This window comes from Haliotis cracherodii, unplaced genomic scaffold (assembly GCF_022045235.1).
Source record: "Haliotis cracherodii isolate W230 unplaced genomic scaffold, xgHalCrac1.p SCAF_13, whole genome shotgun sequence".
NCBI lineage: Eukaryota > Metazoa > Mollusca > Gastropoda > Lepetellida > Haliotidae > Haliotis > Haliotis cracherodii.
This window is the reverse complement of record NW_027266268.1, coordinates 10,291,811-10,317,665: the sequence shown is the minus strand read 5'-3', so window position 1 is coordinate 10,317,665 and position 25,855 is coordinate 10,291,811. Positions and strand designations below refer to the sequence as shown.

The 25,855-nt window shown below is 41.9% G+C and overlaps 2 protein-coding genes across 2 annotated transcripts; both read left to right on the top strand.

Annotated features, from left to right (window-relative positions):
• Positions 1–308: 308 nt before the first annotated feature.
• LOC139459453 (uncharacterized) lies at positions 309–2,991 on the top strand. Its single transcript, XM_071240899.1, has 2 exons — positions 309–319; positions 879–2,991. Exons 1-2 carry the CDS (start codon positions 309–311, stop codon positions 2,989–2,991), a joined length of 2,124 nt encoding a protein of 707 aa, XP_071097000.1.
• Positions 2,992–5,403: 2,412 nt separating this feature from the next.
• On the top strand, positions 5,404–20,371 carry LOC139458870 (peroxiredoxin-6-like). Its single transcript, XM_071240306.1, has 6 exons — positions 5,404–5,570; positions 15,230–15,386; positions 16,846–16,986; positions 17,703–17,776; positions 18,821–18,893; positions 19,886–20,371. The coding sequence occupies exons 1-6, from the start codon at positions 5,485–5,487 to the stop codon at positions 20,009–20,011; spliced, it is 657 nt and encodes a 218-aa protein (XP_071096407.1). The 5' UTR covers positions 5,404–5,484; the 3' UTR covers positions 20,012–20,371.
• The last annotated feature ends 5,484 nt before the right edge of the window (positions 20,372–25,855 follow it).

Sequence of the window (25,855 nt, the reverse complement as noted above, 5' to 3'; positions counted from 1 at the left end):
AACCTAGTGGTTAAAGCGTACGCTCTTCACGCCGAAAACCCGGGTTCGTTTCCCCACATGGGTACAATTTGTGAAGCCCATTTCTGGTGTCCCTCGCCGTGATGTTACTGGAATATTGCCAAAAGCGGTGTAATAGCATCCTCACTCACTCTTGCTCTTTTTGTCGCCCATCTGTGAGGATTCCGGGTAAGAATATATAGGCCCCTTGAACCTTTAGTTGTCGTAAGAAACGACCAAAAAGATGGAGTGGTCAGGTTTGATGACTTGGTTGACTGTATATCATCATATCTTATTAATAGCGTAGAGCTATGCTCATGAGGTCAGTCACAGAGCGCCTGGCCCAGACTCGATTATTTACATACCGCCGTGGTCCCGTGAAGACCCGGGTTAGAATAGGTCTTCAGCAACCCATGCTTGTCGTAAAAGGAGTCTTACGGGATCGGGTGGTCAGGCCTGCTGTTTGTTTGTTGTTTAACGCCGCACTCAGCAATATTCCAGCTGTATGACGGCGGTCTGTAAATAATCGAGTCTGGACCGGACAATCCAGTGATTCACAGCATGAGCATCGATCCACGCAATTGAGATCGATGAAATGTATCAGCCAAGTCAGCGAGCCTGACCACCCGATCCCGTTAGTCGCCTTTTACGACAAGCATAGTCGCCTTTTACGGCAAGTATGGGTTGCTGAAGACCTATTCTACCCCGGAATCTTCACGGATTGTCTGGCCTGCTGACTTGTTTGATGCGTCATATAGCTTGAATATTGTAGAGTGCAGCGTTAAACAACAAATAAACAAGTTGCCGCATACTCCCTGAATACCCCACTCAGACACTGTGTATTGACTCCGAGCCGACCAGTCCTTGTTTTATCCCATTAGTGCAGCGAGCCACATCCCCACTACGTTCACCCGCATCACCTCTCCGCCCATCCGCATCTACACTCCGTCTTCCCCCACCTCACCTGCACCCCGCTCTATCCTTCAGCACCCCATTCCGTCCACCCGCATCTCCACTCCGTCTACCCTACCTCACCTGCACCCCGCTCTATCCTTCAGCACCCCTATTCCGTCCACCTGCATCCCCACTCCGTCTACACCACCTCACCTGCACCCCGCTCTATCCTTCAGCACCCCTATTCCGTCCACCTGCATCTCCACTCCGTCTACCCCCACCTCACCTGCACCCCGCTCTATCCTTCAGCACCCCTATTCCGTCCACCTGCATCTCCACTCCGTCTACCCCCACTTCACCTGCACCCCGCTCTATCCTTCAGCACCCCATTCCGCCCACCTGCATCTCCACTCCGTCTACCCCCACCTCACCTGCACACAAAACCCCTATCCTTCAGCACCCCTATTCCGTCCACCTGCATCTCCTCTCCATTCATCCACCCGCACCACCACTCTGTCTACCCTTACCCCACTCCTCGTCCACCCACATCCCTCTCCGTTCATCCACCCGCACCATCACTCCGTTCAACCACCTCGCCAACCGTCCACCCACATCCCTCTCCGTTCATCCACCCGCACCACCACTCTGTCTACCCTTACCCCACTCCACGTCCACCCACATCCCTCTCCGTTCATCCACCCGCACCACCACTCTGTCTACCCTCACCCCTCTCCACGTCCACCCACATCCCTCTCCGTTCATCCACCCGCACCACCACTCCGTCTACCCTCACCCCACTCAACGTCCACCTACATCCCTCTCCCTTCATCCACCCGCACCACCACTCTGTCTACCCTTACCCCACTCCACGTCCACCCACATCCCTCTCCCTTCATCCACCCGCACCACCACTCTGTCTACCCTCACCCCACTCAACGTCCACCCACATCCCTCTCCGTTCATCCACCCGCACCACCACTCCGTTCAACCACCTCGCCCACCGTCCACCCACATCCCTCTCCGTTCATCCACCCGCACCACCACTCTGTCTACCCTTACCCCACTCCACGTCCACCCACATACCTCTCCGTTCATCCACCCGCACCACAACTCCGTCTACCCTTACCCCACTCCACGTCCACCCATATCCCTCTCCGTTCATCCACCCGCACCACAACTCCGTCTACCCTTACCCCACTCCACGTCCACCCACATCCCTCTCCGTTCATCCACCCGCACCGCAACTCCGTCTACCCTTACCCCACTCCACATCCAACCACATCCCTCTCCGTTCATCCACCCGCACCGCAACTCCGTCTACCCTTACCCCACTCCACATCCAACCACATCCCTCTCCGTTCATCCACCCGCACCGCAACTCCGTCTACCCTTACCCCACTCCACATCCAACCACATACCTCTCCGTTCATCCACCCGCACCGCAACTCCGTCTACCCTCATCCCACTCCACGTCCACCCACATACCTCTCCGTTCATCCACCAGCACCGCAACTCCGTCTACCCTTACCCCACTCCACGTCCACCCACATCCATCTCCGTTCATCCACCCGCACCACAACTCCGTCTACCCTCATCCCACTCCACGTCCACCCACATACCTCTCCGTTCATCCACCCGCACCACCACTCTGTCTACCCTCATCCCACTCCACGTCCACCCACATACCTCTCCGTTCATCCACCAGCACCACCACTCTGTCTACCCTCATCCCACTCAACGTCCACCCACATACCTCTCCGTTCATCCACCAGCACCACCACTCTGTCTACCCTCATCCCACTCAACGTCCACCCACATACCTCTCCGTTCACCCACCCGCACCACAACTCCGTTCAACCACCTCGCCCACCGTCCACCCACATCCCTCTCCGTTCACCCACCCGCACCACCACCCCGTTCAACCACCTCGCCCACCGTCCACCTACATCCCTCTCCGTTCACCCACCCGCACCACCACCCCGTTCAACCACCTCGCCCACCGTCCACCTACACCTCACTCTATTTACCCACCCGCATCCCCACTTCGTCTGGTCGAACGCTCGGATGGAAAATGGTGAACCTCGGCGAAGTATTCCCTAATTTCCAAGCTGATCTTCTATTGGTCACAACGTCTTCCACGCTTTAAGTAAGTTTATTTCAAAACCGTGGCGCTTTAAAAATATATAAAAGTAATGCCGCGCGGTACACGCAGTATATTTGATAGAATTGTTGGACATAAACTGAGTATCGAACCCGGTGCTGGTTCGTTTTTCCGGTTTTTCTGAATAAGTAAACAGCTTTTGGATGATGGTGCCCCTGTAAGTCGAACCTGCTATTACTTATTACATGGGTATCAGTGTATTTCACCACATCTCTCTAGCTTGCTGGCCTGTTTTTCCTTACTCAAAGAACAAATAACGAAAAACGAACCCGCTGCTTCCAAATGAATGAGGCGAGGGGAGTTGAAATGGGGTTTAACGTCACGTTCAATATTATTGCACTCTCAGAGCGACTTGCATGCGCGCGAGCGAGTGTGTGTGGCGACTTGTACCAGTCTGGAATAATATCTTGTCTCAGTCTCTGTGGCTTTGGGTTGATTTTATAATGCTAGCCCACTGAGACAAGAACTCACGCTTACTCCATGTTGTATTAGGATCTCTGGAGACCCATTCGTCAATGAGGCTAGAATTTGATGTGCAGTTGCATCCCGAAGGGCTGATGGAAATCTATATGATCATGATCAATGCCATACCCGTTTCGCCAAAGTGGTAGCGTCTAAGACCTGCATCACTTTCCAGAAGCTGGCAAGCCGTGATATAACTGAAATGCTGTTGGGAACGGTGTTCAACCACTCTCACTCACTCTCACTCACTTAGTAAGTTTTCTTTGTTGTTTAATGCTACACTCAGCAGTATTCCAGCTATATGACGTCGGTCTGTAAATAATCGAGTCTGGATCTGACAATCCAGTGATTCGCATCATGAGCATTGATCTACGCAATTGGGACACGATGACACGCATCAACCAAGTCAGCGAACCTGACCATCCGATCCCGTTAGTCGCCTGATGTAAATCACTGGACTGTCTGGTCCAGCATCGATTATTTACAGACCGCCGTCATATTGCAGGACTATTGCTGAGTGCGGCGTTAAACAACAAACCAACCAACCAACCAACCGTCAGTCGCCTCCTACGGCAGGCATAGTTGATTAATTGTATGTTGTCGTAACCCGATGACGTGGATCGTCGTTGTTCATGCTCCCTGTTACTGGCTTGTTTCGACTCGATAATGTACAGACCGGCAGCAAACAGCTGACTGCTGAGCTACAATGGTATGATATTTTATGGCGCTTCAATGTTTACGAAGTCCATATGACACTGACCAACAAAATAAGGTCAATTAAAATAAATAAATAAACGCCTTTTTAACACGTACCGTTACATAATTGGACAATAAGTCCTACACAAAGTTTGGTAATATGTTTGGTTAGTTTCGTCCCCATTACACGTATACAGCTAGCAGTTTGAAATGCGCAGAATATTTGAGGTTTGACCAATAAAAGGTTTCATATTTGACCCGGATACGCATTCACACGGCATCAGTCCCAACCTGGCTTCTATCGACACAGTTAGAAGATTGACAGCTTTGTAAAGTCATAAATCTATATACTCATAATTATTATTACTTTTTCAGTTTTCAATAATTGTACATGATCAGTCATCTTGCCTTAAGTCCGTTCCACACTAAACCAGCGCGTTCGCAGCACAGGTCGAAGTCAACAGCTAAAAACATGCCTCAGTTGTTTCAAGATAATCAACATTTTTTACTACTTGCTGCCCCGACGCTTTGTGAAACTCGCATCCCCTCCGTCCACTCGCACCATCGACCCGTGAAGATGCGGGGTAGAATAGGTCTTTGAGCAACCCATGCTTGCCGTAAAAGACGACTATGCTTGTCGTAAGAGGCGACGAACGGGATCGGGTGGTCAGGCTCGCTGACTTGGTTGATGCATGTCATCGATCCCAATTGCGTGGATCGATGCTCATGTTGTCAATCACTGGATTGTAAGGTCCAAACTCGATTACTTACAACCCTCCGTCATATAAATGGAATATTGCTGAGTGTGGCCAACCAACAAACCCGCACCATCACTCCGCCCACCCGCTCTCCAAGTCCATTCATCCGCACCCCACTTCACGTCCACCCGCACCCCACTTCGCGTCCACTCGCACCCCGCTCCGTTCACCCACTCCGCAACACCGGCATCCCAAATCCCCCCACTCCCCCACTCCGCCCACCTGCAGACACGAATTTCGAATATTCCAAAGGCTGTATTCAAACACTGTTTCGATGTTTCGTACTCGTCTCACATCTAATCTAATACAGCACAATGATATTTAATTCACATCACCGGAATGTTCACACAAGACTTGAATAAAAAAAAACATTGCTACGTGTAATCAGAGCAAGACGCAACACGGTAGTCACACATGTAAACTAGATCTCCGCTATCGCGACGCTTGGCGCACTTCACTATCAGTCCCGGCAACAACGCGTGTCACTGTCAGCCCGGTCCAACGCTCGGAAAAAAAATGGTGAACCTCGGCGACATATTCCCTAATTTCAAAGCTGAAACTACCATTGGTTCCATAGACTTCCACGAATGGCTTGGTGGAAGGTAAGTTTATTTCAAAACTGCGTGGCGCTTAAATATTTATATGTCATGCGACACGGTAGCGAGGTTAGCGAGGGGTGGGGCTTTATCCAGACAGAAGTTCAAAATTTCAAACATGTTTTTCTTTTATCTGATTTTTGCATATATAATTATTATAATGTTATCACCTAATTCTTTAACTGTATTGATTAGTGTTGTTGTATAAGGATTAAAACTAAGATTAGTTTAATGGAGTTGTGGAAATAAAAGTTCAACATTCATTTCAGGAAAGGACAGAACATATTTGTCATATGCAATGGTAACTATATATTAATGTCAATATTTATTGCTAGTGCACAAGTTGCAGAAAAGTAAATAAAGAAAATTAGCATTTGAATCATTGGTATTGTATAGCTGAAGGTGATAAAACCAAGTTATGCCATTCATAAGAACACATTAGAAATGCACTTACAACAATGTTTCACAATGGTATTACATACTCGATGTTACATGTTAAAAGGGACAAAGTCTTGCTGTAAACAAATTTAAAGTAGGTGCATGTATGGATGTATGGATAGATAGATATATATATACCGTATTCGACATAATATGCGCCCTGTGGTCTTAGAACATTGACAAAGCGAGTTGTGACAAGGAGTTGAATTTGTTTCAAGAGATTAAAGGGTAGCGCATAAACTTTGTTCAAACCCTGATGAAACTGAAACTTTCCAGTAATAGTAACTAGGCAATTACATACCCCTTCTACGCTGCTGTGTTTTTTGTAAAAAAATGTGTAATAATCACTAGAAAATATGGATTGTCATGTAAATATTCAGACTTAAGGATTGCTTATGAAGATTACTTACAGATTGGTCTAAAAATAGGTCGGGGCGGGGTTGGAGGGTGGGGCCTAGGGGAGCAAGTCGTTTAGAACTGTGTATATGTAAGAGTGAATATTATCCTACCCTATTTTTTATCCCGGGGATGAAATTCTCTACTGCCAGGATGATTCTCCCTAGTGAATTTGAACCCATACAAGAGTGTTTAATCTTATCCTATACTATACTCTAGAGTAAAACTTCCCCCGGGATAATATTGAGGTAGGATATAATACTTGCTTACATATACAGTATGTATATGTAGATTTAGCAGATGTTATTTGACAAGCAAGGAGAGGTTTTCTCATTGAAGCATGTTCATATGAATAATAAAATTGGGATTTGAATCACAAGGAGATTCTGACCAATAGCAGATTATATGAGGGCTTTCATTGCGAACTCCCACAATGCATGAACTGTGTGATAAGATAATGTTGACCTTGATGTTAGAACGTCTTATCACAGCTGAGGTTACCTGCACCTTAGCACGCAAGCAGAAATAACTTAGAGCTATATAAATGGTAATAGTATGAGTAGGGGAAAATTTAAAGCTGGGCTTTTATCCACATCCCTGTGTCCTTGTGAGCCCAAGTTGGGTACATATTGCTGTGATTCATGACAAGAGAAATTGAGACATTTGTGGACCGACAGATTGATATTAATCATGAAATTTGAGTTGGCTTGGATCGAATGTCTTGAAACAAACTTGCTGACCCTGCCAATTTATCAGGGCTTAGACTCTCTTTAAAAGGAGTTTTCTATACTCTGTTTCTTTAATCGATGGCAAATGTATGATTGTAAGCTTGGCTTGTAGGGTCTGCCAAACATTTAATATTCTGGTGGCCTGGAATGTTTCTTTCAGTCAGAATATGTTTTGGGTCACTCCCTGAGGATATAAACAAATTCTGTGACTGAGGTCCTTGCCTCACCAATGTGCAGTTATCCTTTGTTACATATTTTCAACTGAGAAATCCCATCTGAAATTCTGCATTACAGAATTTCATACATAAAATGTTTATATCAAAAACGTTTATGAAAGTACCTGGGTTATAATAGTTTGTTTGTTGTTTAACGCCGCACACAGCAGTATTCCAGATTTATGTAGTGGTCTGAAAATAATCGAGTCTGGACCAGACAAGTCAGTGATTGACATCACGAGCATCAATCCACACAATTGGGATATGATGACATGCATCTACCAAGTCAGCGAGTCTGACTACCCGATCCCTTTAGTCGCCTCTTACAACAAGCATGGGTTGCTTAAGACATATTCCACCCCAGATCTTCACAGGTCAGTTATTATAGTATACAGACCTAGTAGACTAATGCTAAGTCTCTGAAAATATATGATTTTGATAGAAACAGACAACTGCATTTTAATTCAAAAGGAGCCCCAGTGAGATGGGAGATTCAGAACCTGAACCTGGGAAAAATCTGGAGCGCTTTTTTCAGAACTATAGTGTTACAGTAAAGGCTTGGCAGAAGAGAAAATAATATGGTTCAGGGACTGACACAGACGACAGACCTTACTGTGCCCTTGGTTTTCATTCACAGAAGTTTCACTTCATAGTTGATTTCCAGGGAAAGTTGTGTCGTGTCACGGGGACATCAAGTGAGTTGAAAGCAGGAAATGAATGTGACGATGATAATACATGCTGAGTGTTGGTGGGAAACGAACAGATCTACCAGTACATGATTTATATGCGACCCTAGTTCATTCTACGCTATGTCGTTCGTGCTGTTAGGCTTCAACTGGCTCACATGTTCAACAGACTCACTGTTCAGCTGTTTCAGTATTTATCCCCAAACAATGTACCCAAACTGACAGTAAACTAAAGAATGTTGCTGTACATGTATTTAAATAGAATGACTTATAATATGTCCTATGTGTAATGGAACGGTATTAACATAAGCGCTTGTTTACCAAGCCATTTTCACACTTTTGTGAAAATAAATATTTTTAAACCAATAAAATGACTTACTTAAAATATATCATGAATGAAAGGTTCTAACAAAAATTAGCAATTTTCAAAATACCCTTTTTTCAGTCAAATGCAGCATTTGTAATTAGTTTTTGTAACTTTATAAAACATGCACAAACAATGTTGTCCTGGCCTAATGAACATGCTCATTTTGAGCCCATATCATTTGATAGAGAAATTTGTTAAATCCTGTGTGAAAGAGAACTAAATTGTTGCATCAGCCGCTCTGTCTACATCACCATGCTGACACTCTGACTCGGCTCAGACACATATACTGCACATCACTTAGTGATAATAAGAAGCAGGCCATTTAAACTAGAATGTGATTCTGACAACTACTTTTTATCTGTGATACAGATTACAGGAATGAATGTAATGGTTTACTGGCACATGACCTTATTGAGGTATGTTGTCCTGACATTTCAGTTTGTCGGCCAGGACACAGCTTTGACACTGCTAGCGATTCTATATTGCCCGGGGTGGCATTACAAAAAATATCTGTTGATGGATTCAACCTACTGGATGCAAAATGGGGCCAGGTCCAAATTGGAAAATATAATAATAACAGTTTTATTTATTTTTATAATCCCATCTGCTCTATTTTGGATCAGACAAATAAAAAGATAAGAAAATAAATGAAATGAAAAATATCTGCTGCTTCGGCTTTGTTTGCTGAAAACAAGAACTAACTGGTTCCACAAGTCTTTCTCGTCACGATATGGCTGAAATATTGCCGATGTGACGTTAAACTTTAACTCACTCACTCACTCACAAGTCTTTCATAACTACAGTAAATTACGGTTATAACAAACTCTAAGGGACCACTAATTTTCGTTTGTAATGACTGTAGTTCATTTTAAGCATATATACAACAAATGGCCGTACTAAAAAATGAGTTTGTTATATCAGTGAGTTCATTTGTAAGCATGTTCGTTATAAATGTAGTTTACTGTGGATAGCCTATCTCACACAGAAGTGTCGATAAGGACTCCGTTCAAAGACCTTTAAGTTGCATTGTCTTCACAAGTACAAGTGTATCAAGATAATGTAGAGTGATTTTAATATTTGTGTAGAGTTGTGAACGTGTAGTGTAGTGTAGTGTAGTGTAGTGTAGTGTAGTGAACATGTTTGTGTAGTGTTGTGAAAGCGTAGTGTTGTAAAAGTGTTTGTGTGGTGTTGTGAACGTGTTTGTGTAGTGTTGTGAACATGTTTGTGTAGTGTTGTGAACATGATTTTGTAGCGTTGTGAATGTGTGTAATGTTGTGAAAGTGTTTGTGTAGTGTTGTGAACATGTTTGTGTAGTGTTGTGAACATGTTTGTGTAGTTTTGTGAATGTGTTTGTGTAGTGTTGTGAATGTGTTTGTGTAGTGTTGTGAATGTGTGTAATGTTGTGAAAGTGTTTGTGTAGTGTTGTGAACATGTTTGCGTAGTGTTGTGAAAGTGTTTGTGTAGTGTTGTGAACGTGTTTCTGAATCAAATATTAGCGAGAGTGAAGAACAATTTCCTTTAATGTAAAAAAAACAAATATTCCACCCACTCCAAATCTTCAAAAATTTCTAAACGGAGCAAGTCTATACTGATTTAGCAGTATCCTCTATATCTCCAGGGCTCGCTTTAACCTACATCAACTACATCTGGATCCATTCCTGTGGTTCTCGCAATCTCATATTGCTCGCCCTTCATTTATATCCTTTAGCCAATTTGATATGCTACGTTAATCAGTGTAACAGACCTATCAGAATGATGGTTACAAACCAGTCTCAATGTTGAGTTGGCGATGTCAACAACATGGTGGCCAGTCCCATTAATTACAAAAGAGTTTGAGAGAAACTTAACACTAAAAAACTTTGATAAGATAGAAAAGGAAATGAAAATGTGGGAAAAGAACCCTGACACCTATGGGGAGAAATGTTGTACTATTTTAAATCATTGTTGTTACCCAAACTTAATCATCTGTTTTGCAGCATACCAAGCCCACCCAATGTCACAATACATCCATGCACCCTCTATGTATGAAATTGAAATGTAAAATATGATGGAAAATGGAATAAAAAAATAAATTATAAAAAGTCCACCCTTAACTATTTCTTTTTTACTAAGCTCAATGTTTGATTGATCTGTAAAATGTTAGTGACAATCAAGGGTGGATAATTTGAGATTGTGAGAACCACAGGAATGAATCCAGAGGCTAGTGTAGGTTTACCAAAATACAAGCCCTGGGTCCCCTTCCACAAAGCGGTATTAGCGCTAAGATGATCGTTACTCCCACACTTTAACATAGGCTTACGATGATCGTAGTGCTAAGATCGCTTTGTGGAATGGGGCCCTGGAGATAAAGAGGATAGCAGACTTAGTTGTTTGGAAACAGTATACTTAGTACTACAAGATCAGCCATGCCTGACACAATATATCAACAACATGTCTCGTTGGTGTGGTCTGGTCCAGAGAGTGACTCAGCACGAAATATAAAACCCCCCATTTGTATTGTTCATGGGTTGACAATTGTCACAGCAGCCTTGACCTCACTACATGAACCATGTCAGACCTCACGTAGTGGCTGCAGTGCTGTTCAGTTCAGTTTGTTTTATTCAGGGGAGCTGTAGGCTATGTGTGTACATAGATCAGCCACCTTGTACAGATAGATCACCTTCTATCTATCAGTACTAATACTGAAATCTTATACCGTATTCGATGTAATATGCGCCCCGCTCTAATAAGCGCCCACGGCGACATTTGCTAAGATATTGGCTAATGAACAATCCCAATTAGCACCCCTTACAATTGATCTTATTTATTCGCATATAATATTCACCCTTAATTATTGGCAATTAAATTCCGTGAAAATTATATCTGTTTACATAAACATTTCAAGCTCCACGAAATTTATCTTTCAACCCTTTTTTTTTTTCACCAAAATAATATTCTAATAAGAGCCCCCTATTTCTAATTTTGAGAGTGCCCTGGGCGCTTACGGTAAATACGGTAAATGCGATTTGCTTGGCTGATTTTCTCATCTAAACATGAGCTTTTGTGTTGGCATGTTTGTATGGATGAATACTGCCAGTTAATATTGTGCTATGTACCGATGCATATTGGACACTGTCACATGCAATAGGGCCCTGCAGAGTTAACCAACAAACAAACTGTTCCACAAAGTGATCATACTGCAACGACTATCATATGTATATGTTGAAGTATGGGAACACCCAGATTCGTAAAAGAGACAGCACATTCTGCACATTCCAAGACACATTTTGGATTAATTTTGTTCCATAAATATGACTGAAACAGGGAGACAGATAATTTGTTTAACCATTGAGTATTTACTCACGTTATCACTCACTGATCATTTACATGGCTTGATGTAGATCTGTGAAACATGAAACCTATTATTGAAAAATATAACCTAATATTTGCCTACCTCAGTTCATGCACCCAGCACATGTCAAAAATGATTAAATCTGTGTAGGTCTAAGCCTTATTTGTCCACACAAACTTGATTTTTGAACACACTGAATACCTCTAAAGTTCATTTCCCATACTACATCACAAATCCCAAAGTTACATGTAATTTGTCATACTTTTTTTGGCTTGACATCATCAAACTGTGGGTACTTCAAGATTATGTGCACATGTTCCTATCAAGGTTGACAGCCGTGCGTCATTATTTTATTACACGCTGACAGCAGACCTGTCTATGTTTCAACTTCGATAAGTCTATGGGACCAGGGTGCAACTTGTCAACATGTTTTCATGTCAACATATATGTGAACCTGGTGCAAGTTAGATCAAGTTACCTTAATCAAGCCCTGATTTAGTTGGTCATAACACAGTGCATCAGTGTAAGTCAGCAAAATCATATATTATATATACATATACATAGAATATGATTCTTTTCTTAAGAGCTTCAAATTGGATGCTTGAGGAGATGCTGTATCATTATCGAGATATATTTCAATCACTCTATCGGAACACAATTCCACCTAATAACTGCATTTCAGAGGATTCTATCCATTCTGTTCAGGAGATTCTATCCATTCTATCCATTCTGTTCAGGAGATTCTGTCCATTCTGTTGAATCAGAAAACCACCAGACATGAGTCAGCATGTTCACACAACATGTTTGTTCCGGCTGACTGTGTAGAATATATCTTCTGTGTGCAAAGTGGTGGTCAGTAGACCGCATCAAGTAGGCTTTGTGCAAGAACCGTGACTTGGTATGTTTGCCATGATAATCTCTTCTTTGTGCTATGAACTTGTGATCTTGGTGCTGAATGTTGCATGCATGCATCTGTATGGAATGAAGAATCTGGAAAAAAATCATAGTTTGGGCATACAGCATTTAGAGTGCTGAATGGCTTCGTAAAAGTTACTTACATTGTTTATTTGTTGTTTAATGCTGCACTCAGCCATGTTGCATCTACAAGTAATCGAGTCTGGACAAAACAATCCAGTGATTGACATCATGAGCATCAATCTATTCATTTGTGACACAATGACTTGCATCCATCAAGTCAGTGAGCCAGACCACTCGATCCCGATAGTCGCCTCTTATGACAAGCATGGGTTGCTGAAGATCACAAGGTCATTCAAAAACACATTTGATATGAACAAATGTTTTGTATTTAGAATGAGGGGATAAGCCAACTGACAGGGATATATTTCAATGTGTCTTGAGGCAAATATTCGGCTGCAAAATCTGCAGCAAATGTCAGTAAAACAATTCCCAAACTGAAATGAAACATTTCCCATTTAATGTTATTGAGGTTTCACTAATGTTATGACTTTGTAGCGGTAACTTGTATTTCACTGACAACAGGACCAGTATGGAGGAGGAGGTTTTCATGCTTAGTTCAACATTACTGCATTGAATGTGATTTTAACCTCTGAATTTAGGAAAGTAAGAACTTCATCAACACAATAACAATTTATCCCAATTTTTTTTTTTAAGGGCTCTTTTCTTTTTGGAATCCCAGATAATCTGTGACTAATAAAACTGTCAAAGTCTACAACCTGTGTCACTTTCAGCATTCTCCCCACATCCACCCCACCAACCTGACGCATGCCCCCTCCATCCTGACACATCCAACCCTTCATCCAGACACATCCAACCCTTCATCCAGACACATCCACCCTTCCATCCAGACACATCCCTCTCCATCCTGACACATCCCTCTCCATCCTGACACATCCCTCTCCATCCTGACGCATCAAAAACCCTTCATCCTGACACATCCAACCCTCCATCCAGACACATCCCTCTCCATCCTGACACATCCCTCTCCATCCTGACGCATCAAAAACCCTTCATCCTGACACATCCAACCCTTCATCCAGACACATCCAACCCTTCATCCAGACACATCCACCCTTCCACCTTCCATCCAGACACATCCCTCTCCATCCTGACGCATCCCCCTTCCAACCCAACATATCCGCTCCATCCTGACACATCCATTCTCTCCCCCCCCCCCCCCCCCATCCGACTTATCATCATTCCCCCCCACCCCTTCCTGACACGTCTTGATAAAACGGAAAAACTGTTCAAAGTTGTGTTAAACCAGACTTAAGTTTGCAGACTAATTGCAGGCTTGTAAAAGGTTTCTCTTGGAGTTTTCTCATGTGTAAAATCAACATTTGCCAACTGATAGTCTCATCAACAGAGATTAGAAAGTTGATTTTCACATCATATATAATTGGCTGCTACATAACTGCTCAAAGACCTCATATTTTATTAAGACAGAGTCCAAAACTCATATTGGCATTCAACGGATCCGAAGAGTAACCTGATCAGAAGTACCAACTGCAGGGTTTAAATCCCGATAATAATCAATGTTCTGCCAGCAACGTTCTCCCACATTAAGCGTCTTGTATTTCGCTGCCAATTCGTAGTTTTGCACCTGTTTGACTTGTGGCAGGCATTTTTATTATAAACTTATTCACAGCTAGACACAGAATGTCTGCATTGTATTTCACAAATTCCGTAGCAGATAAATGCAAAATTCTGCATGATTTCTGCACAAAATGTGATTTTCAGCAAGGTAAGTACATTTTATTTACTGACCGCCATGAAATATTGCTGACTGTGATGTAAAGCAATCATTAAAATCACATCTTTGTTCTCGCTAATGCTAAACAGAAATCACTTATGATATTGGGAAATAGACAGTCAGAATGTGTATTCCAAGTGCCACTTCAATTTGAAGTGGGAGAGACTTTCTATAGTCTGTGCAAAGCACTGCCATAGAATCTTGCACATCTATCAGACATTCCACAATTTTCTTTTGTTCAGTTTTCAAATTTTGAATCGATATCTGTCATAGCTTAGTCTGGAATGGAAGCTGCCAGTTTGAAATTAGTGCCATAAAGCACAAGAAAGCTACTTTGTGATTTGGTTTATGTCAACTTCTTGTAAGTCATTATACTGGTTGGCCAAAGTTCACAAAAGTTTGTTCTGATGTGATCTGTAATGGGATGTCCCCAGATCTTAGTTTAGCAGCAGTGAGCATAGTCCTGCACCATGACCGTGGAATATATTTATTTTATGAAAAATTAATAATCTAGAAATGCATACAAAAGCAAGTCTAGCCAGCTCAAGCTAGCTCTATTCCAAATCTGAAATCAGCATTGGGAATTTTTTAATTTTTTTTAGAGTCAAGAAGGATATTGTGTAATATAAGATTTCAGAGACTAAATGTTAGTCTATAGTGAGCACTGAGATCTGATTCTAATGAGTTTGGGTCTAAAGCAAAACAGAACAAACAACAAATGTCCTTCATGTCCTTCCTATTCCCAAGGTTGTATGTTGTTTTGTGTTCCTCAGTTGGGCCATCCTGTTCTCCCATCCCGCGGACTACACTCCTGTGTGCACCACCGAGCTTGGCCGAGTCGTCCAGCTTGTCCCAGAGTTCAGCAAGCGGGCGGTGAAGATGATTGCTCTGTCCTGTGATGATGTAGTAAGCCACAAGGGCTGGTCAAAGGTGAGGTAGCATCACTTCAGAGACATTGAGAAGCAATTGTTGCACAGACCACCTCCGTGGTGTAGTGGTAGAGCGCCCGCCTGGAGAGCAGAAGGTCTGGGGTTCGATCCCTGGCCGCATCTTTTCAAAAGCTCTATAAATCGGCATCAGTCCAAACTAGTATAAGCAGACACAACAACACGTGCATGCGCGTGTATAAGCACTATATAAATGCAATAATCTTGGACGTGACGTTAAACCCCATTTCACCTCAGTGTTGCATAGTGTCCAATCCTTCAGAGGCAGTGAAAAGAGCCAGGGTAGAATAGTTCTTTAGCAACCCATGGTTGCCGTAAAAGGCGACTAATGGGATCGGGTGGTCAGGCTCGCTGACTTGGTTATGCATCACATCGTATCCCATTGCGTGGATCGATGCTCATGTCAATCACTGGATTGTCTGGTCCAGACTCGATTTTTTACAGACCGCCGTCATATAGCTGGAATATTGCTGAGTGTGGCGTTAAACAACAAACACACAAACAAACAGTGTCCAACCCTAACCCATATCCACATCTGCATCCCTGGTTAGATTGGTTTTTGTTTGTTTGTAATTTAACATCGCTCTCAGCAATCTTCCAGCTATATGACAGCGGTCTGTAAATAATTTAGTCTGGACCAGGCAATCTAGTGGTTGATGTCATGATCATTGGGATAGGATGACATGCACAACCAAGTCAGCGAGCCTGACAACCCGATCCCATTAGCCGCCTCTTACGACAAGCATAATTGACTTTTATTGCAAGCATCAGTTGCTGAAGACCTAATCTACTCTGGATCTTCATGGTTCCCTTGGTTAGAACTGGTCCATGACAACCTGTCCATGTTCTAAGAGGCGACTTAAGGCTCAGGTGGTCATGCTCACTGACTGATTGATTGATGACAACATTCACTCACCCGTTTTCGATCAGTGGTTTATGTTAAGCAACTAATTAGAGAGAAAACAAATAGTCCAATCTCTCCATGTTTCTTTTTGTGTCAGGCGGCCATGTTTATACCTCTTGAGCTGGCTCATCTTTGTTTGAATCAGTTTCGTAGAATAATTGAAAGGGTGACCATATTTGACAGCTTGATTCCTGAGTTTTGCTTGCCCCACACTGAAGCACAGTAAAACATGTGGTGTCTCCTTTGGCAAGTGACTTTGTTTGATATATGCCTCTGTTCACCCAGCAATGAAATGGTACCTTGTGGGAGGAAATGGTGACCTCACACGCTGCTTGGGTTGTATACTCACCAGGGAGCTGAGAATATAAATCAAGTGAGCACTGATCCATTGACTTGGGTAACAATAAGAGTTATAAATTGGACAGTGCACTATACAAATTCATAATATAATAATATTGCTGAGTGTGGCACTAAAGAACAAACATTCACCCCTGTTACCTCATCCTGGCATTACAAGGCTATCCTTGTTCCTCCACAGGATGTGATGGCCTATGCAAAGCAATCAGGTGACTTCCCCTACCCTATCATCTCTGACAAGGACAGGTCTCTAGCGGTCAAGCTGGGTATGGTGGACCCTGCCGAGAAGGATGCTGCAGGCCTGGCCCTTACCTGTAGAGCAGTGAGTAGCTGCTGGTCATTCTAGAGTATCCATCTACTTGGGGGTTCTAGAGTGTCTATTTACCTGGGGGTTCTAGAGTGTCTACTTACTCGGGGGTTCTGTAGTATTAACCTGGGGGTTCTAGAGTGTCTATTTACCTGGGGTTCTAGAGTGTCTATTTACCTGGGGGTTCTGTAGTATTTACCTGGGGGTTCTAGAGTGTCTATTTACCTGGGGTTCTAAAGTGTCTATTTACCTGGGGGTTCTGTAGTATCTACCTGGGGGTTCTAGAGTATTCATCTACCTTGGGGGTTCGGGCATATCCATCTACCTGGGTGGTCTGTAGTATCTATCTACCTGTGGGTTGGGGGTGCAGTATCCTTGGGGTTTACAGAAGATCTGTCTGCTTAGGGGTTCTGGAATATCCATCTTCCTGGGTATTCTGGTTGGGGGATCGAGAGTATCCATCTAACTGGGGATTCTACAGGATCCATCTTCCTGTGTATTCTGGTTGGGGGATCGAGAGCATCCATCTAACTTGGGATTCTAGAGGATCCATCTTCCTGGGAAATCGGATGCCAGCAATGCTAATGATATCTTGCAGAATTCTCTACTTTCTGTGTTCAAGGTAAGGTCAATTATCACACATGTAACTATGCATATGGCAAATGACCAGCACCTGATACACTCTAGACTCCACTTAACCCAGATAAATATAACATGGTCTTGTTCCCCAGGTTTTCATTATTGGACCAGACAAGAAGTTGAAGCTATCACTCCTCTACCCTGCTACAACTGGCAGAAACTTTGCGTGAGTTGTCTCCTATCTCTCTATATAGCATGAATGTGTCATAATTATTAGCTGAGGTAGGGGTGGGGTGGGATGGGGTGACAGTAGGTTCTATGAATCTTGTGCTGGCTGCAGTAGATTGTACGATGATTGTTCTGGTTGCAGTAGGTTGTATGATGATTGTTCTGGTTGCAGTAGATTGTATGATGATTGTTCTGGTTGCAGTAGATTGTATGATGATTGTTCTGGTTGCAGTAGGTTGTATGGTGATTTTTCTGGTTGCAGTAGGTTGTATGATGATTTTTCTGGTTGCAGTAGGTTGTATGATGATTTTTCTGGTTGCAGTAGGTTGTATGATGATTTTTCTGGTTGCAGTAGGTTGTATGATGATTTTTCTGGTTGCAGTAGATTGTATGATGATTGTTCTGGTTGCAGTAGGTTGTATGATGATTGTTCTGGTTGTAGTAGGTTGTATGATGATTGTTCTAGTTGCAGTAGATTGTATGATGATTGTTCTGGTTGCAGTAGATTGTATGATGATTGTTCTGGTTGCAGCAGGTTGTATGATGCCTGTTCTGGTTGCAGTAGATTGTATGATGATTGTTCTAGTTGCAGTAGGTTGTATGATGATTTTTCTGGTTGCAGTAGATTGTATGGTGATTGTTCTGGTTGCAGTAGATTGTACGATGATTGTTCTGGTTGCAGTAGGTTGTATGATGATTGTTCTGGTTGCAGTAGGTTGTATGGTGATTTTTTTGGTTGCAGTAGGTTGTATGATGATTGTTCTGGTTGCAGTAGGTTGTATGATGATTGTTCTGGTTGCAGTAGGTTGTATGATGATTGTTCTGGTTGCAGTAGGTTGTATGATGATTTTTCTGGTTGCAGTAGGTTGTATGATGCCTGTTCTGGTTGCAGTAGATTGTATGATGCCTGTTCTGGTTGCAATAGGTTGTATGATGCCTGTTCTGGTTGCAGTAGATTGTATGATGATTGTTCTGGTTGCAGTAGGTTGTATGATGCCTGTTCTGGTTGCAGTAGATTGTATTATGCTTGTTCTGGTTTCAGTGAAATCCTGAGAGTGATTGATTCTCTCCAGCTTACGGCCTCAAAGAAAGTTGCCACCCCAGTTGACTGGGAGGTGAGATAACTGCTAATAGCACAAGAAACATACATTGAATTGATGACAACAATATACTTAATCAATCTTTTGTCATTCCAACATCAACTAAGTTGACCATGACTTCCTGCAAAAATATTTTGTTCAAACCCCCTCCTGGAATCTGTCAAAACAAGGATAGACACAAGGTGTTAAATCAAACACAGCTCTTGAGGGTGTTATGCAACAAAGTGCAAAAGTCCAGCACTATCCCCATCTTTTCTCTTGACGTGCTAGCAGATTACATTCAAATAAAGTTGGACTTGTGAAGATCAGGGATAGAATAGGTCTTCAGCAACCCATGCTTTCCGTAAAAGGCGACTCTGCTTGTCGTAAGAGGCCACTAACGGGATCGGGTGGTCAGTTTTCAAAATATAAACACCTCGTTATTTGCTTACAACTTAAAAAAATATCACATTTACATGATCAGTTTTTGCATCCCTTACAAACCTCAATTGAATTATCATTGCTCTTATTTTTGTCTTTTATTTCAATCCCATATCTTTTGTTATATTACCCTACCTGGTATTATTTTACCCAACATGGTGTTATTTTACCCTATATGGTGTTATTTTACCCTACTTGGTGCTATATTACCCTGCTTGGTGCTATATTACCCTACCTGGTGTTATATGACCCTACTTGGTGTTATATTACCCTACCTGGTGTTATTTTACCCTACCTGGTGTTATATTACCCTACCGGGTGTTATATTGCCCTACTTGGTGTTATGTTACCCTACCTAGTATTATTTTACACTACTTGGTGCTATATTACCCTACCTGGTGTTATGTGACCCTACTTGGTGTTATATTACCCAACCAGGTGTTATTTTACCCTACCTGGTGTTATATTACCCTACCTGGTGTTATTTTACCCTACCTGGTGTTATATTACACTACCTGGTATTATTTTATACTACTTGGTGCTATATTACCCTACCTGGTGTTATATTACCCTGTCTTGTATTACAGAGTGGGAAACCATGTATGGTTGTGCCGTCTTTGTCCAATGAGGATGCCAAGAAGCTATTCCCCAACTTCACGAAGGTTGACCTTCCTTCTGGGAAAGAGTATGTCCGTATGACTACAGAATACTGAATGTTTGCACCACAGGTCATTTGAAGTTAAAAATATTCTGAAAAAATGGCTGCTTCAGAAATGAAATATTTGGGAGTATATGCAAAATATTGCTGTACATTCTACGGTTTTACGGTTGCAACAGTACTGCTGCAAGAGGCCTGCAGACATTCAAGCTTGTATGCCATTGTTGTTTGTTAAGACAATAGATGTGATATAAAATGTAAACAGAGAATGGTGTATTTTTTTAGCAGATTTGCAAGTTTGAGAAGCGTCTCTCTGTAAAGTGCCTTTTGTATTGTATGGAAAGACTAGCTAAGGTCATTGTTTCAGATGCTATTTTGTTTGTTTAAGAAATAAAGTCATGATAACAATTTGTATATTTTGTCATGATATCTGAAAGTGACACAGAGTTGTATCCCTTCAACTGCCCGTTTGGAATGTTGTGGATGTTGTCTTGTTTGAGAATTAAATCAGTGCACACCACCTGTCATCTGCTACATGACATTTTCATTATATAGGGTAGGCTGCACTTCAACATAAGTTTATTTGTTGTATTCATCTTGAACAAATCGGGACAGTGGGGGTAGCCTAGTCAAAAGATTTGGCTCCTCATGCCTTAAACTTGGATTCGATTCCCTACATGGGTAGAATGTGTGAGGCCTATTTTTATTGCTGGAATATGGCTAAAAGCAGGGTAAAACCATACTCAGGTTGAACAAATCAAGAAGATTGTTCTTTTAATATATGATAGTCTCAATGATAACCCAATGGAGAGTTGGGTCGGAACCTGACCATCCCAAGGGGTACTGGAAAGCATTGATCATGTATCCGCTTTATCTTTTGGGCCACCTCAAGAATTATTTGGAAGATGAAAATTTCAAAGCCCCTCCACAAATGGTCTTTGTTTGTGTGTTTGTTTGTTTGTTGCTTAACACCGCACTAAGCAACATTCCAGCTATATGACTTCGGTCTGTAAATAATAGAGTCTAGACCAGACAGTCCAGTGATTGACATGAGCATCAATTCATGCAATTGGGATATGATCCCTTGGACACGCCAGAAATATATGATTGTGGGTTCGAATCCCCGTTTGTCTTGATTATGTTTCTAGGTTTGTCAGCACCATACCGTGCTCGTGCTCGTGGGTTTCAGCGAAGTGGTAAACGTCTGAGACCTGCATCACTTCGGGCTTTCCTCCCACATTAAGCTGACACACCCTGATATAAGTGCAATACTGTTAAACCGCATGGAACAGCCCGACTCAGTCTCTTCACGGTTGCCCATGCAGCTGTAGTCCATTGCAACTGTAGCACTCACCTCCATTCTGAAAAGAAAACCACAGTGATGAGTGAGTGAATTAATCGGCTTTAAGGCTGCTTTCAAGTATTCCAGTTATATCACAGCCTGTCTATCAGGCCAATGTGGAAGGAAAGTGATGCAGGTCTTAGATGTTTCCCCATTTGGTGAAACCCACGAGCAGAAGTAGGTGGCTGAATTACCCAGAAACATAATCGGGGCAAACCGGATTCAAACCCACGATCATAGGTTTATGGCATGAACTCTACACAGCGAATTACGGCGCCTTAGACGACTGGGCCACCCGTGGCCCCCACACTAATGATGGTGATGATGATATATTTTAATTATTTATGCCAGAGGTACCAACCTTATTCAGTGATACAAAACGCAAAGATATGCTAAACTGCCTTGTCTTATAAACATTACTAAGCAATACTTGGATGCAATGTGTTTCCATTATTTCTCAACTTCTCTGACAATTTTAATATTGACCTTTAATAAAAGATACTGACTACAAAGTCATATTGTACTTAAATCACCAATTGTTTCCATTACAATTGTAACACAAAATCAGTAAATATGTTACGTTAACGCCAGCGAATAATCAGTCTCTATTAACTGCCCAAACAAGATTCCATTGGGTGTAAAGGGCAAAATAGTGGTGAAACTTTTATTAATGTATCACTGAAAATCAGCGATTACATCTGGTGTTCGCGAAAGGGTAAGCATGTCCTGCTCTACTGGTATCACCCGCCACTCACACAAGTTACAGAAGAATTCTCGACCAGACAATCCAGTGACACGATAGGTATAAGCAACATTTTGGGTATGTACGTGTTTCCGTTGCTATTTCTCCACTGACAATTTCGGTATGATTGTTTTATGATGACCTTTATAAAAAAATATATTGACTACAACGTTAAATCCTAGTCATTAGCATTTACACCACATACTAATTACATTAACTGTCACACCGATTAATATGTAAGTTGAGTGGTTCCTTTTGAAGTTTGAAAACTGCATTGATTTTCAAACTACACCAGAACACTATCTTTTCTTTATTGAGCGATGCAAAATATACTGAAAGTGAGGGACCAGAATTAATTGATTGAGTCATTCAACAGTGACAACATTCTGAACATTCATGAATGCACTAACATTAATTCTAGGGCGTATTGCTACTGCCACTTATTAAACCCATTTAACTGCCTTTCTTATTGTAAAAATAAAGCTGTGTTTAAATAAGATGTATTGATTATTCGTTGATTGTGTGTACTATGTGGTACTCATTACACATTTTAGTTCTGTACGAACCGATTTTTTGGTTAACCTCTGCGTTTCAATTTGGAAATCGCCATGTAACAAAAATATAAATCTACTAAGACTTCTATTGAAATATGATGTTGATATGGTAACCCACGACCACTTGTTTTGTGCTTATAAACCTTGAAACATTATCAGGACGAATCTTGAATCAAAGGTTTCTGTCAAAAATGAGCGACGGAATTCCGGCGCCTTCAGATGCGATTGTATAATGATATTATTTTCAGATTATTTCGTAAAAACTGAAAAAACACACAATTATTTGAGAAATAATCCGACGAGTAGGAGTTGTTTATCGTACAATAAACACTTCGTGGAGAAAAAACCATGAGAGGCGCAAATTCTATCGGAGCACTGTGATTGAGTGAATGACAATGAGTTTAAGGATGCTTCTAACAGTATTCCAGCAATATTGTGGCGGGGTACTCCAAAAAGGGGCAAGATGAGGGGGGAGGAATCCCCCACACTGTACCCATCGCCGAGAACATCTTTAGTACTCACTTATTATACACGTACATCGGCGTAGGAAGAGTTTCTAAGTTCATCGGTCCCCGTGGGCATATTGTTTTAATTTGCCGAATTACGTTTCGATGTTGTCAGTGAATGAAGAGTCTAAGTTATAAACCTTACCAGAGAGTGTGCGTGGATTTACACCGCTTATAGGCATTAGGGGTGGATTTCACACATTGTACTACTCGGATACTCTACCGAATCAGCAGCGTTAGTCATGTAAACAAATAATTTCGTACTTCTATCGGTCAGAACTGCATCCAAGGGGCCCCTCTACCATTACTAAAACCATCTGAAAGATTACTTCATTATGTCATTATCAGTTTATACCTCACTATAGTATACCATTGTCGCATTGTGAAATTTAAGAAACTCAGCAACCCCAGCACTGTGTTGAAAGCGACGCCAATCCCGAAATCATTCACTATAGTAACTGTGTATTCATCGATGTTACCACGTGAGTGTGTTTGGAGATGGTAAATATATTGTTGGGAATACGTCATAGTGTTTATTCCAAACGCCTGATATTTACCGCATATACACCGCATTTAGGCACCGATTATTGGTATCTTAAACCATGGATAATGAAAACAGTTATGTTGGTAATCTGAAACAATCGCCGACCAACATTGGCGACGCAATACCGTGCATTGACAAACTGAAGTGTAAGTTAAACACCACTTGGCAATGTCGGAGCTTCTTTTGTCCCCTTTAATTTGCCTTGATGATTGAAAAATCCGAGCCTCAAAAACTAACCATTTCAAAGAACAGACACCAGGTCATTGTGCTCTAACCTTTTCGTAAACACAAGGGGCGGTCGGGTAGCCTTGCGGTTAAAGCGTTCGCTCGTCACGCTGAAGACCCGAGTTCGATTCCCGACATGGGTACAAAGTGTGAAGCCCACTGCTGGTGTCCCCCCCCCCCCCCCCGTGATGTTGCTGGAATATTGCTAAAAGCGGCGTAAACCCATACTCACTCACTCACTCGTAAACACATAGAAGTACCTACCTGGCCCTTGATATTTGAAAATGTATCCGTAAATGACCCCAACGGATGTGCTATCTATTGGTTTAAAATGCCGAGAAACCTTCCCATGACATGATTCATATGTATATAATACAACACATAAAGTTACGAGTGGGTAGTTGAAAATATGTTACACACAATATGGCCACGAACAGATTGTTACATTTATTAATTTTATTATCTATTCCTGCACTAACCTCATTGTTAACACGCTCTGTATTCCCTAAAAATCCTGGGGGGTCTTAAAGCTCTTAATAATGCACCTCAAACCAATTTCCAAAAGAACGTTAATTGTAGCACGTAAGTTGCAGAAACATCAACAATTAGTGTCTATGTCATGTTCATTTCGATTAATACTCACCAGCTTCTTGAAATTACTCTGACGCGTACTGGCACGGTTGTTCAACATGCGCCCGTCTGCTACCGTTCGTCCAGTCCGAGTTAACGCGCGTGAAAAACTCGTGCAACGGAAGTGAGCCCTGATTGGTTAACTCGTTCCCATGACATCACGCGGCAATGCTGGCTGACACCTGCATGATGCAGACAACGCCCCAAACCTGATTTAACATGTGTTTGAGTACATAGCCTAAAGGTACCATGCCAACATTAAAGGGTGATATGGCGGTAAGGTAGCCTTGTGGTTAATATGTTTGCTTATGCATCAAGCTGAAGTCCTGGGTTCGATTCCTCACATAAGTATAATATGTCAAACCAAATATGTCAAACCAATGTGTCGCACACTGTTATGTGGCCAAAACAGTCATACAAGCGGCGATAAATCCAAATCACTCACTCACTATTGTTGAGTGTATGAAGTTATTGAAGTACATGTACATGATCTACGGCCATTTCCAGGGCAGTTCCAGACGTGGTAATCAGGACAATCCATAGTTGTTCAGTCAGCAGGGTTTCTTTGAATGACATGTTTCAAACTTGTCAGCACACCAGAGCCAAGTGTCGCGAAGCTAAACAGCCGAGCAAAAGAAACTATACACCCATGTTTGATGGTGACAAAAAACGAAACAAACAAGAAATGGTTATTCGTTGGTGATGTATTTGATACATAGTTGTGTTTTGGTCCTTACCTTTGAAGTGTTTCAGTGACTGTTTTCAGCATAGAACACATCGTGATGGTATTTTTTTTATCAAATCCAATTTTCAAGAGCATACTTTCTTTAGTATATGAATAAATGTTATAGGTGTATAAGGCTTTACAATAGCTTTTATTTAGTGTACGGATCCGCTGATCTTAAAAATAAGCAAAATCCGAAAATAATAACGAGGTTTTTTGTGTGTACAACCGACGGTAAAGACAAAAAAAATATTGCTAGGGATTGTTGTATGACTAGACACGAAAAAATAAGATTTTAAATCACCTACCGATCTAAATCAAAAGTTAAGGTGATAAAACAAGTCCTGTACAATTTATTATATTTCTTTATTTTTAGATATGCCGACCAAATGTTCACTGTCAATCTCTGTTATATACTTCTATATGATTACTTTATATAATTGCCAAAAAATAATAACGGCTTGAGACATGCTAGATTATTTATGTACGTTTGAAATAGGCCAAAATAATTTGTAAAAAAGCACTTGCCTTGATCATTTAAACGTGCAAGTAATTGCGCGATAACCACAATAACTACAGTCTGTCTTACAGACCCTGATACAAATATATCAAATATAGACCATGCAAATCTA

Bases quoted from the DNA above. Each gene is read 5' to 3' on its own strand.
- LOC139458870 (XM_071240306.1), top strand. From the start codon at position 5,485: ATGGTGAACCTCGGCGACATATTCCCTAATTTCAAAGCTGAAACTACC. The intron at 17,777-18,820 runs GTGAGTTGTCTC...TTCTGGTTTCAG, and splicing joins ACAACTGGCAGAAACTTTGC to TGAAATCCTGAGAGTGATTG. The intron at 18,894-19,885 runs GTGAGATAACTG...CTTGTATTACAG, and splicing joins CCACCCCAGTTGACTGGGAG to AGTGGGAAACCATGTATGGT.